General features: G+C 39.1%; 1 protein-coding gene across 6 annotated transcripts in view; it reads left to right on the top strand.

The window, feature by feature from the left end:
- UNC79 (unc-79 homolog, NALCN channel complex subunit) overlaps positions 1-13,803 on the top strand; it is a 249,130-nt gene that overhangs the window by 194,162 nt on the left and 41,165 nt on the right. For all 6 annotated transcript variants that reach the window (XM_036882400.2, XM_036882399.2, XM_036882395.2 and 3 more), the window contains 6 exons: positions 125-265; positions 3,109-3,147; positions 8,328-8,440; positions 8,529-8,614; positions 9,507-9,680; positions 12,569-12,637. In XM_036882400.2, the coding sequence (XP_036738295.2) occupies positions 125-265; positions 3,109-3,147; positions 8,328-8,440; positions 8,529-8,614; positions 9,507-9,680; positions 12,569-12,637 (622 nt within the window). The remainder of the gene's footprint in view (positions 1-124; positions 266-3,108; positions 3,148-8,327; positions 8,441-8,528; positions 8,615-9,506; positions 9,681-12,568; positions 12,638-13,803) is intronic.

The following is a 13,803-nucleotide window of genomic DNA, read 5'->3' as shown; positions in this document are numbered from 1 at the left end:
TGGGACCACTGACCTCTTCTGGGGGACTCGTCCAGAACTCAGCAGAAATGGCTGTATGTATTCTGTTAGGAGCTCACAACCACGGGTGGCTTTCATGGAAAGCATTCCTCTGTTTTCTTTGCAGATGCCACGACTGTGGAGCCATCCTTGAAGAATATGATGAGGAAACCCTTGGACTGGCCATTGTGGTCCTCTCCACATTCATTCACCTAAGTCCGGACTTGGCAGCCCCGCTGTTACTGGATATCATGCAGTCTGTGGGAAGGTGAATGTCAGCTTCTGTTTTGCTTGGGAGGAGGGGATTGAATATAGATATATCCAATCTGTATCTTGAAATAAGAACTACCATTTTGAAAGCAAAACATTCAGTAACCTTATAGATGCTTGATATTTGTGGAATCAATTCAGACTGATTTTAAAAACTGACAGGACCAAAATTTTGATTGAATTCCCCAGCTGTGTAGGGTCATGAGTCACAAAGTTACAATGAAACTAGAGGGAACTGCCCTAAGAAAACTCTACTGTCTCTTCTTCTCTATTATGATATAAGCAAATGCATGTGACCGTGCTCAGAACTGTGCACAGTTCATAGTAAATACTTTACAGGTTTTAAGCATTCTTGTTTTTATTATTCTCTTTACATGTTTTAAGATGGGTTCTCTAGGCATTTTGTAATCTCGAGGTGGCTCACTTAATTTTGCAGGTTGGGACATTGTTGTGTGAGGGGATAAGTGTAAGTATAGCAAGTTTCACACTTCTGACTCAGAGAAAGGAAGGATGCACACGTTTTGGGAACAGGGGCTGCAGCCTAATTGAGGGAAGATTAAACTTAGCTGCTTTGAGAATTTTCATGTTAAGAAAATTCCATTTAGTAGATAGAGCATTAGACAAAAAGTGATGTATTTCGTGGATATAAGTAAGTTCAGATTCAGTAAAAAATTGCTAGCATGCACAACTTATAGGAGATGATTGAATTAACTTCCACCTGAATGTATTAAGTTTCCAATCTGTGCTAGCACAGAGCTGGGTGCTTTAGGCTGTAGGCATTAGAGCTAGTTCTTGCCCTCAAGTGCATGTGGCTTAGTTGTTGAAGAGGACAGTGATGTGTGGACTGAATAGCCATACAAGATAGGTCATCATTAAGAGCTGTAAAGAGTGGTATAAGTGGTAAGTGCTGTAGAAGTTCAGGACCGAAAGGATTTCTTAGGAAAAGTTTCTGTGGAGAGGTAGGGAAAAAACTAGATTCTGCAAATTCCTGGTATTTGAGGGAGGGAAAGAAAATCTTAATGGAGCTAAAATGTAATCCTTTTTTAAATGAAGAAATGCTGATTTCAAGTTAATGACAAACAGGAAAACGTTAAAGATCCCTCAACCCTAAAAATACGTAACTCCCTATCCTCTTTACCCAAATTTTTCTGTAGTATCCTTAGGAGTGTGTATCCTTAGGGATAGTCAGAGACAGTGGAACTATTTCACCTCTAATACTTATAAATAGCCAATGTGTAAAGTAAATGATGAACATGGGGAGATGGAGAGGTAAGAAAAAAAGTGAATTATTTCATTTAAGCCCTTGATTTTAATCCAATCATAATAATCGTGGAATAAATGTACCAGCTATCAGCAATATTTGTAGAATTGAGCATTTTTATTAATGCAGATCACAATTCCCACTATCAGTAATTTTCAGTTTTAGAACACAGAATCATTGTTCCGGTTTGTTACCATTCCCTTAAATAGCTAATCTAAGTTGTAATAGATACATAACGGGGTTTTATTTTGTTTTTGTTTGTTTTTACATAAGCGAGAATAAATCATGTTCAAGCATTGCCAACTGTTAGGATGCAAACACATGAGCTTTGAAGGAAGCAAAGGAAAATCATTAGCAGATACACTTTTATGTAATTGCATATACATACATTTAAATCTCTATCTCCGTTTGGGTAGGCAGGAGACGGGGGAGAGCGTTTAAAGCAAGCTAGCACGAATCTTAGCAACCTAAGCCTAATCACCAAACCTACCAGGAACACAGATTCGGCAGTCACCTGGTTCAGGGCCTCCTTGCATGCCTCAATTCCAGATGAGGTCATGTGGATTTGTGAGCAATGCGTTTATTTATGCTGGTCCCACAGGAACTATTTCCAGGGTGTGCTAAGAGTATGTAAGCTCCACTTATCACCTAAGCCTTTCCATACGATTTTGTATTTTGCTCTCCACGTAGATCTCTCTTAAAATGTACCCACCCCCTTTTCAAGTTTGAGCCTTTAAAGTCACATTTTCCGAGCCCTTAATTACCATTTCTTTCATTTGCCAATGCTTATCTTTTCATTGTGGTGTCATTTGCATGAGAGGGCCCATAACCGAAGCAATGGGAATGGTGTTTGGTGTCAGCAGGTGTTGGACTCGGTTCTCTCCAAATGCCTCCTGGGCTCGGCTTACTCTTGTGGTCTTAAGTAAATAAACTTGTAGCATTCTCCTTATTTGTTTGTTCAACATCTTACTGATCAACACATGTTTTCAAAACCCACCAGTTGAGTACATTCTTTTTTTTTGTTATATATGTACACTATTTCCAGGTGTACAGAATCACATAATTATATTTTTCAAAAGTTACATGTTATATATTGATTACTTAATACAGTCTCTTCTCAGCATGTCATTTCAACCCAATCATTAGCTTATTAATATCCCTATTACCCATTTTACTATTTTATGGAGGCTTTTATAATTCGTGGTTTGTGATTGGGTTTCAGAGGTTATACAAAGAAATGAGTTTTGAGTTGAGTTAGTATGGGGATGGACTGGGTTGAATGCTGTTCTGATATCTGTCTAACCTGGCTGCAGAGGCCATTTGATAGACTGGCTGGATAATGCTAAACCAACGTAACTGTATGCATCCATAGAAATATCTGATTTGATACAGAAAGCAGGTCTCAGGAACTGGGTTAAGTTGAACCCTGGAGATGGACCTTTGGGTGGGCCCGCTGCCCCTGGTCAGTGGAATTGTCTTCCTATCTAAACTGTAGCCTCAGTGGGTCCTACTGCAGTACTCCTGCATTTCATCATGAAAACCTAAGGTATTCATGTGACTCTGTTTACTTTATTTCCCAGATTGGCATCCAGCACTACTTTTTCTAATCAAGCAGAAAGGTAAGATCCTGCAGTGAGCCCTCATCTCACTTTCTTTCTGTCCACTGTGCATGGTCATCCCATTTCTAAAACACCAGAGGGCATACCCTGGAAGCAATATATATATTAGGTTCAGTTGCAGTTTCAGAGAGCATTTGTTCATTTTTCTATTCATGCCTTTGTTCATTTATTCATGCTGTCACTCATTTTACTCAACAAATACATTTAAGCCCATTCTGTACCAGGCACTGTGCTAGATACTTAAGTTTCAGTTGGGGGCAAAAGTGACATGATTCCTGACCATGTGGGTGCTACAGTCTCTCTGGGAGGCAAACATGAATAAAATATTTGCACAAGTTTATAATTGTAAACATTTATTAGGTGCTAAGAACAGGAAGTATAGTGAGACTGGTATAATATTCATTTGTCCAACAAGTATTTATGAAGTAACCCCCAAGAACTGAGGATACTAGTAAAACAAAACAGTAAGTCCTGGCTCTTATGGAACTTATATTCTAGTTGAGGAGGCAGACAATAAGCAAATTAACAAATAAGAAAACCAATAATGTGATTTAATGTCATTTAGTGCTAAATGCTATGAAAAATGATCGAGTCTGGGAGGTAGAAAGCAACTGGAGGTGGTTAAATATAATGGTCAGGGACAGCCTCTCTGAGGAAGTGTCATTTGAACAAAGCCTATAAAAGGGGGGTGAGTGATCCATGAAGTAATATATGGAAGGAATGTCCCAGGCAGAGGAGGCAGCCAGTGCAAAGGCCTCATGTCAGGAAAATGCCTACTATGTTTGGGCATCAAGACTAACGTAGGCTGGAGCATGTAGGCTGCAGCATGGAAGGATGGTAGGAGATGGGGTAGAAGACATGATGGGGAGGCCAGGCCAGAAGGTGCCCCATAAGTCGTTGAAAAGAGTTTTGGCTTTTACTAAGTGACATGGAGTAAGAGGCAACATGACTGGTGTTTTGAAGGGATCACTCTGGCTTCTGTTTTGAAAATTGGTCATGGAGGAGAATAGGTCAAGAGTGGAAGCAGGGAAACTAGTTTCAAGAGCATTTCAGTGGTGCAGATGTGAGGTAATAAAGGCTTGGTTTTAAAGTAGTGAGAAATGGTCACTTTAAGGATATATTCAGGAAATATTTTGAAAGAGCCAAAAGAATTTGCTGACAGATTGGATGTTAGGTGGATAAGAAAGAGGAGGCAAGAATGAATTTCATGTTTTGGTCTGAACAACTCAGGGAGTATGTGTGCCACTTACTAAGATAGGTAAGCCTCTATGAGAGATGAGTGGGTATGTAACAGGCATTCCTGGTCTAGTCTGGGCAGTGGTAAAGGAAGAGAGAAGGAGAGAGGGGCTTCCCTTAAGAAATGATATTTAAACTAAGATCTGAAAGAAATGAGTTGGGTTTAACTATGCAGAAAGTTATGGAAAAAGCATGTGCAAAGGTCCTGAAGTGGAAAAGAAATTTGTGTGTAGGAAGAACTATGAAATGGCCAGTGTGGCTACAGCATAGGGACGCAAGCTCTTGCTGAGATTGGCTTGCCAAGGGCAGGACTTCTTTATATGTCCTGAATACCAGTTCCTTATTAAATATGTTTTGTGAGTATTTTCACCCAGTCTGGTGCTTGCCTATTCCTTTTCTTAATACATATTTTGATGAGAAGTTTTAAACTTAGATGAAGTCATAATGCTTTAAAATTCAAAACAGTTTATGATTATTGCTTCCTGTTTGTCTAAGGAACCTCTCTGCCTAGTCTCATGTCAAAAGGATATTCTCCAATGTTTTCCTCTAAAAGTCTTAAGGTTTTAGCATTTATATGTAGCATTTATATGGTCCATCTCAAACTGATTTTTATGTATGGGGTGAGGTACAGGTTGAGTTTCCCTTCTATCCACGCAGACATGCAATTATTTCAGCACCATAGGAAAAAAATTTTTTTTCCCTTTCTCCACTGGGTCACTTTTGTGTCAAAATCAAATGAGCATCTTAGGGTTGATCTATTTCCAAGCTGTCCATCCTGTTCCATTGGTCTCTATGTTGATCCTTAAGCTGGCGCCACACTCTCTTGATTGCTATAGCTCTGTAGGAAGTTTTGAAGTCTGTTCATGTGATCGCTTCAACTTTGTCATCTTTTTCAAGAAGATTGATTTGGCCATTCTAGATTCTTCACATTTCCATGTAAATTTTAGAATAAGCTTCTCAATTCAGTGAGAAAAATGCCTGCTAGGATTGTATTAAAATTACAAATCAATTTGGGGATAATTGACATTATAAAACTATTGAGTCTTCCCTGCAATGGTGGTGGGGTGGGGTGTAAGGACTTGATAATATGGGTGAATGTTGAAACCACAATGTTGTTCATGTAAAACTTCGTAAGACTGTATATCAATGATATTTTAATTTAAAAAAAGAATGGAAAAAAATACTAACATAAAGAGAAAACTATTGGAATGGTATGAGATTGATGAGACTTTAAAAAAATTAGTTCATAAGTTCATGGATAAATATTACTTATCCCTAGCAAGAGAAGGTAGCATTAATTTTATTCCTGCTTTTCTATTTTCCTTTTTTTTGGCAGTACTAAGGTACTTTGTTCATGTAACATGTTGATAATGGAAGGAGCCTGGTATACCATTGTCCCATTAATTCTTTAAAGACCTTCCAGTCGTGTGCTGCAACTCCCATCATGATCCCATCAAAAATTATTTTCAATGATCTAGCAATTTAGTTGAAAACAAAAAACTGAAAACCATTCGATGTCCCCATGTTCCCCACATGGATAATTAGATTTCAAGTTACAAAACTGTTTGGAAACTTAAGGTTTTAAATCCCAGGCCTCTGCTCTGTAAACTGTGAGAAGGGTGGTTGTGAAAGGGGAGGACGGGAGAGACAAAGGGCTTGAGAAGCTCTGTTCTTGAGCAGATCAATATTAAACAGCAGGACCTGTGGAAGTTTGGGATCTGTAAACTGATTCCTTTAAAACCATCCATGTGCCTGTGGGATCTTCCTGTAATGTTGTCAATGTGTACCCAACTGTATGCATAACCCAGCTTAAAGACTGCACAGTTACATCATCAGTATGGTAAAAAGCTAACATTTATTAAGCCCCTATTTGTACCACTTGTGCTTAACTCTTTACATACATGCTATCTCATTTGATTCTTACAACTCCTTTGGATGAGAAAACCACTTAACAGTAAAGCTCCTTGCCCAAAGTTTCACAGCTTGCAAGAGCCAGCATATGGATTTGAACACAGATTGTCAACCTTACCAACTAACTTACATTGGTTAATTCGGTTCAGGATACATCTAGTATAGGGGTCCCGCAAGACACTGGTTACTACTTCTGAGCTTAGTGCTCTAACCATAGGTCTCTCTTCAGTATTTTTTAAGTGATTGAAAAATGTAGAGTATGTATGGTTAATAAATATGCAAACTGCATAAAACTGGAAGAGACAACCAAAAAAAAAATATTGAGTCTTTCAATTCATGAACATGGTATTTATATTCTCATTTCATTACTTTTTGTTTCGCTCAGCAATGACTTGTGACTTTCAGTGTAGAAGTCTTGCACATCTTCTTAAATTTATTCCCAAGTATTTTATTTTTTTAACACCAATGTTCATGGAATTCTTTAAAATTCCATTTTCCCGCTATTTGTTACTGGTATATAACTATACAACTGAATTTTTATACTAACATTACAGTGTAATAAGCTAAGTTCACTCATTAGTTGTAGTAGATGCTTTTTAGATTCCTTCATATCTAAAAGCATTTGTATGTTTTGTAAAAAATCATAACATCTGTAAATAGTGACAGTTCCACTTCTTTCTAATTTGCATGCCTTTCACTTTTTTATTGCCCTCCTCTGGCAATGATCAGGACCTCTAGTATAATAACAAAGATGCCAGTGAACATCCCTGCCTTTTTCCTGCTCTTACAGAAAAACATTTAATATCTCACCATTAAATATGTTTGCTATGGGTTTTCACTGATGCCCTTTACCAAATTGAGGATGTTTCCTTCTATATCTAGTTTGCTGAGAGTATATCATGAATATATGCTGAGTTCCGTCAAATGCATTTTCTCTATCTGTTGAAATAATGAATGTTTTTTGCCATTTATTCTTTAATGTATTGAATTCCATTGGTTGGTTTTTGACTAGTGAGTCATTCTTGCAGTCCTGGAATAAACTCTATTTGGTCCATTATCCATTTTATCTATAGTTGGATTCAGTGTCTGTGAGGACTGTCAGTCTTTTTTCCCTTCTTTCCTTTTTTTGTTCCTTAGTTTTTGTTATTTCTTTTTTTGTAATGACTTTATATGATTTTAGTTTTAGAGCTATGCTAGCCTCCTAAGATAAGTTAGGAAAGTTTCACTCCTTCCCTAATTTTTGAAAGAGTTTGTGTAAGTTTGGTGTCATTTCTTCCTGAAGAATATTTTGACCTACAGGCTTGAAGTAGCATTTCAGGGTAGACATGGCATTATGAAACAGTGTAGGTCAAGGGGGACTTTTTACCAGTTGTCCATTTGGGTGCTTTGATTTCCTCTTTCTTCCTTCTTGTAACTCAACCCCTAATCACCTCTGGGAACATCCTTTTTGATGCTTTGGTCTGAGGGGCAGGGCCACATAACCATCTCTCAACTCCCTCTTTTGACAGGCATTACAGAGGGTAAAGAGGAAAACTGTGCGAGGTCCTATCCTCTGTACAAGTACCAACTCAGATGCCCCAAGGAAACTTCCCGTATCTCCCACTAGGCACGCACATCTCCCTCCCTGCATACTTCCTCAGAGTAGCTCTTTTCTTAGCCAGTGACACTTTCTGGGAGGATCTTGCTGATGATCCTCATCCTAGATGCCAGTCCCGACATTGCCATTCTCTGGCTTCGTGGCCTTTGCAGGTCACCTTTTCTCTCTGGGCCTCGGAGCCCTCATCTGTACCCTGTGGTGGCTGGAATTAGTTTAGGACCACTGGCATCTCCTGGCTCTCTGTTGCTAAAAACATTGTTAACAGGGATTCCCTGTGACTACAGCATTTCATCTCGCCGATAAACATTACGAGATAGTCCATAAGAGAATTGGTGTGTAAGTGCCTGAACTCTAAAAAAGTAAGTACACAGACACCTAGACTCACGCTGCTTGTTTCATGATTCCTCCTTCCCTTTCTGTCGCTGTTCAACGCCAGCATGATGGTTCCTGGCAATGCAGCAGGGGTGGCCAAGCAGTTCCTGCGCTGCATCTTCCATCAGCTGGCCCCCAACGGCATCTTCCCGCAGCTGTTCCAGAGCGCTATCAAAGGTAATTCATCCGCGGGGAATCCAGGCTCCACACACGTGGCTAGTTGCCGGAACCCACACGCCACTAAATCTGATTGTTGACTTTCCAGATGGGACTTTTTTACGGACCTTAGCCACTTCTCTGATGGACTTCAATGAACTGAGCTCTATCGCAGCTCTCAGTCAGCTCTTGGAGGTAGGTCTGTTTTGATGACATCCTAGCCCCTGCCGAAATCACTGCTGAGGAAGAAATTCTAAGACATTAATTAAAAAAATTAAATTGAAACAACTTTTCATTTGCAATGTCAAATTTTAAGTAACTTAAAAATTTTAAATTAATTAAGAAATAAAAATCGCCAGTGCATAAGAACATGTCAGTTGGACGTTGCTGTTTTGCATGGATTTACTATTTATTTAAAGGTTCTGGACACCTCAACTCCACGGTGGGTGGATCCTGGCTGTTGAGCACCCACCTTCCCAGGACTCCCCAGCTTTTCCATGGAGTAGGTTGCCCTGTATTGTAAGACCTGGGTTCAAGTCTCAGCTTCACTGTTTATTCGTCGTATCATGAGATCTGGATTCAAATCCTGCTTACTTGCTGTATCACGAGGCTTTAAGTCCGTTCTTAGCTTCACTTCTTAATCATATCGCCAGGCCGTTTCTTGTCTCCCGACCTCTCCCTATTAGCTTTCTCAATTAGCTGGGCTGGTTGACAGATTGTCGCCGACTCGGTTGCTCATGTATCCTTAAGTCTGTTTTTGACCCCCGAAGTTTCCAGCAAGAATCAGCATTGTGTCTTCTTAGCATCCAACCCTGCCAATTGTAGATCCTTAAATGTTTATTATTTCTTGCTCACATTTTAGCTTCTCTCAGAGTCAAAGGTCACAAGTTTCCCACCTGTTTGTCTGAATTTGTTGATTTTTCTTTGTACTCCTTCTGCCAATTACAATGTAGCCTAAATGGTAGACACATAACACGTTTTTTTTTTAGCGTGAATATGTGATTTTTAAAGGGTCATCTTCACCAAATAGCTGTCTGAATTCCCATGCTGTTTCAGCAGTTGATTGCCTATGCTTTTGTGTTTTTAGGGTCTAAATAACAAAAAGAATTTACCAGCAGGGGGTGCTATGATACGCTGTTTGGAAAACATTGCCACCTTCATGGAAGCTTTGCCCATGGATTCTCCTAGTAGCCTCTGGACCACAATCAGCAACCAGTTTCAGACGTTTTTTGCCAAGCTGCCTTGTGTTTTGCCTCTGAAGGTAAGCTGAGCCCGGGATTATATTTTAAACCACTTTCTTCAAGTTTACAGACCATCTGCTTGCAGAGAAGCAGGGTCTTGGGTGATTTAATGTCTTAAAAGGGCTTTAAGGAATCTCTGTTAGCCATTATTAGAGAGTATTTTTAATTAGATTTTTAATTAGAGACCATTATTAGAGAGCCATTGTTAGAGAGTATTATTTAGGTGGTTTTCTCCAAATGTTACAGAATGACAGCAATATGCAGTGAGCGTTTTGACTTAGTGATTTCATATGCAGTTGATTTTTTTTTAAAGGAAGACATTAGTGGGTTGTGATTATCTAGAAATTTTTCTCAAGTGAATATTAAATAAGTACATAATTAAATAAGTCATTTTGTCTAAAAGGAGACCAGACACATAATATAAAGCTTTACTTTTGGAGAAATATCTAAAGGAAAAGGATTGCTGGTGTGTTTGTGTACATGCAACACCAAGGTGATACTTCTGTCTGGCTGCACCCTCCCAGCATACACACGCAGTTACCTGGCTGGAATTCTTGTAGCCTAAGGAACATTTTCAACACGAGCCTATTAAATGCAAAAGCAGAATCCTATCCTGTTAAAAACTGGAAGAGACCTATAAAAAACATCCTGTCCAGTGCCCCCATTTTCCAGATGAAGGAACTACGAACTCAGAGTGGTGGTGTCAGTGTGAAGGTGAGAACTTAAGTCTCCTGACTCCCAGTCCAGTGTTTTTTCCACTAACAGACTCCCAGAGTCCTTCTAAAGCAGGGGTGAATTAAAGGCATTTAGGTCTCTGTTGTAGAGAGAAAGGAGGTGGCTGGTAGCAGTCCGTGCTTATGTCCTTAAACCTCATTTGCTCCAGAACAACTGTGTGCTTTATGCAGATCATAGATTAAAATACTCAGCTCTTAACAAAATTAATCACTTGTTGATCTGATAAGTGAAGTTGCATGTTGGCAGCACCACTTCTGAAACGGGTATTAGATGTATGCAAAATGTTTAGGAAGACCAACCACCTCTGATAACACCTTTTTCCAAATTGGCAGATTTGGAAAATAGGACCCCCTAATAGCATCTGTAAGCATGATAATTCAAGGACCCCTAGCTTGGTGTGTGCTGCTTTCTATGAGTCTGAAGTTAACTGTAAGAAGCAGGAATACCGTGATCTTTACCACCTCTCACATCCTGTGACCCTTGTCTGCCCACACATTTGGAGTAGCTGAATAAATCCGAGCAAAGAGGATTAGTGCCTTGAAACCATGTGTACAGCTATAGTACACGTAGGAAATCAAGCGGATGTATTTTAACATGGCCATGTGGAACCTCCCTAGGACCAAAGAGCCAGCCATTCAGGGCCATTTACTGCTTATGAAGTACACACTTGAAGAGCAGGGGTGGGGCAGGCATGGCAAATTCAAGTGCCTGTAGACTGATGATACATTCAAAATATTTAACTTGAACACTGACCGGTTGGGAGTATTGCCAGCTATAAACAACTGGTAAGCCTAATTTGTGACATTCAGCTCTGCCCACAGGGACCCTGACTGCAAGGTTAATGAGTAGGTGTAGTGAGATAAGATAATGAGGAGAATTGAGAACCTTGGGAACTGGAAAGCACCAGTCCCTTCTAACGGGAAGGGGTCAGCTGTATCCCAGCCAGTTATGTGGGAATGAAGGCATTATGTTGTTGGCCTTCTCATTTTCCAAGTTGATATTTCCTGATTTTTAAAACACTATGGAGACCTGCTGAGCAGCCAGTTTTCAGCCCCTGGTTTAAGGGAATATAAATGTCACATCAGTTCTGGTAGGCATTGAGCAGATTAAATAGACTAATGGTTCCCTTAGAAGGTGCTTGTGAAATACTTCCAGAATTTATGTAAAAAGTTGCCTTGCTAGAGCCCATCTGGGCAGTGCCTCTGATCAACTTCTGTTTTGCTTTTAGTCTCTGGGAAAAATACCGAGCCATTGAAAAACCTTCTAGTTTGTTCTCATCAGTTAAGACAAATGAATCTCAAATTTCAGTGTGGATCAATGTCCCTTTAGAACTTGCTAAAAAGCAGGTTCCTGGGCCTTAATCTGAGAGTTTCTGATTCAGGGGTGCAGCCTGAGGATCTGTATTCTAACAACTTTCCAGATAGTATAGGGATGGTCCAGGGATTGTACTTGGAGAACCACTTAGTTTGTACTATCGTAAAGAGGGTAATATTGTACTTAGCTGCAGAGCTTTAACTATAATCTGCTAGTGTACTATATTTATAATGTTAAATAATATCATTGTTTATTCTTGCTGTAACATTTTCCCCCAATCCCAGTAAAGTCGATTTAAAAAGTACATTTTGATATGGAGTGCCACAATTCAACTCTAATAGATTTGTGAGGCATGACTTTCTCTTGTAAGAATGTTACTGCCTTTTCCAAGGTTTTGTAGAGAGAAAGGGCAGATAAAACTGGTTCTTATGTGGATTAATAAGCCTAATGGTTTTAAGTCTCTGTAGTAGTATTTTTTTTTCAACATGGCCTTTCATAAGTCTGTGTACCTCTTTAGAGACGGACACAGAGGTGGATATTACCCCATTTGTCTGTCTGCCTGTCCATCCATCCATCCAGTTCTTTATCCAACTCTGTAATTGATTTAATTTTAGTTATATCTTTGAGAAATAGTTTAGGAGCTGTATTTAATTATTTAATATTCTTTTAATTAATGACTTAATTAAGTTTTAAAACCTGAAAATGATTTTTTTTCAACAGGAATATATGGCATGGAGAACTATAAGGAAGTAGCTATATTTCAGATTTTTTTCTTAAAAAAATGCTTGTAGAAAATATATGAAGCAAAAGATATATTAAGAAGGGTACTGAATTTTACTTTTCTCATATTTGTTCACAGTGTTCTTTAGATTCCAGTTTGAGAATTATGATTTGCCTCTTGAAGATACCCTCCACCAGTGCCACAAGGGTATGTATGTTTCAGAAAAACAACCAGTTGGTTGTTCAGTTATTTTTTAACCTAGAAAGACAGGCATGTAGCAATACTAAAGAAATAGTTACTAAATACTGAATGCTTCACTTTCGAACTCCTTGAAAGTGTCCAGTATGAAGAGCTCTAATATGTCACAATATCAATTTTTAAAATTGGTTCTCTTAATTCTGAACCATGTCCACCAGTCCGTCCTCCATATTGCAAACGAAGTGATCCTTCTAAACACAGATCTCATTGCGATGGTTCCTTGCTTTAAAATCTTTGATAACTTCTCATTTCCTTTAGGATAATGTCCAAATTGCTTAATGTGGCATACAAAAAGGTACTTCCTTAATTTGCCGGCCTACTTTTCCAATTTAGTCTTTGGGATTTGTCCCATCCCCCATGCCTCCTGAGTGCTGTCAGAGTCATTGTATCATCCTCAAAACAACAACCACTGTTGGTTGAGCACTTACCATATGGCAGGCATTATGCTAACTGCTTTACATTTATAATCTTATTTAATTTCATACTTCCTTGCCTTTGCTTAGGCCATTTCCTTTGCCTGAAACGCTTTATACCCTTGTCAATGAGGTGAACTCCTCATTCTTCAAGATGAGAATTTGATTTGCATGGAACTAAAAAAATACCTGGCTATATTTCTGGGCTGCCTCATATGCAATGGTGCAATAGTTTGTCTTGCAATGGCTTGTAACCACCAGGAAGGAACGTCCCCTGTGACTTCTTACCTTTACTGTGCTTTTATGGACACAGTTTATGCTGAAAAGTTACAGGTAGATCATTTGGTCTAATCTGCTTATTTACAATAAGGGAACAGGCTCAGAGAGATAAGGATCTTGACCAGAGTCACATAGCTGGTTAGTAGATTTGAGACAAGAAAGGTCTTTGATTTCAAGTTCCTTGATTTTTCTCTTGTACCACATCCCCACAGCACCGTGATGCTTGGCTAGATGCAAGAGCAAGTTTCTGTATAGGTTTGAATTCAGGTTTCTGTTTTTGGCCAATGAAGATGCATTCTCTATCCAGTGGAAACATGTTCCTGTCCCCATTCATCTGTCATCAGTGTTTCAAGACAACATTTATACAGTGCAAAGAGTACTGAGTCAACAGTACTATTTCAAAGAGTTTAAGATTTTTCAACT

Source organism: Manis pentadactyla, chromosome 11 (genome assembly GCF_030020395.1).
Source record: "Manis pentadactyla isolate mManPen7 chromosome 11, mManPen7.hap1, whole genome shotgun sequence".
NCBI lineage: Eukaryota > Metazoa > Chordata > Mammalia > Pholidota > Manidae > Manis > Manis pentadactyla.
Note: the sequence above shows the minus strand (reverse complement) of the source record. Positions and strands in the feature narration are given on the sequence as shown.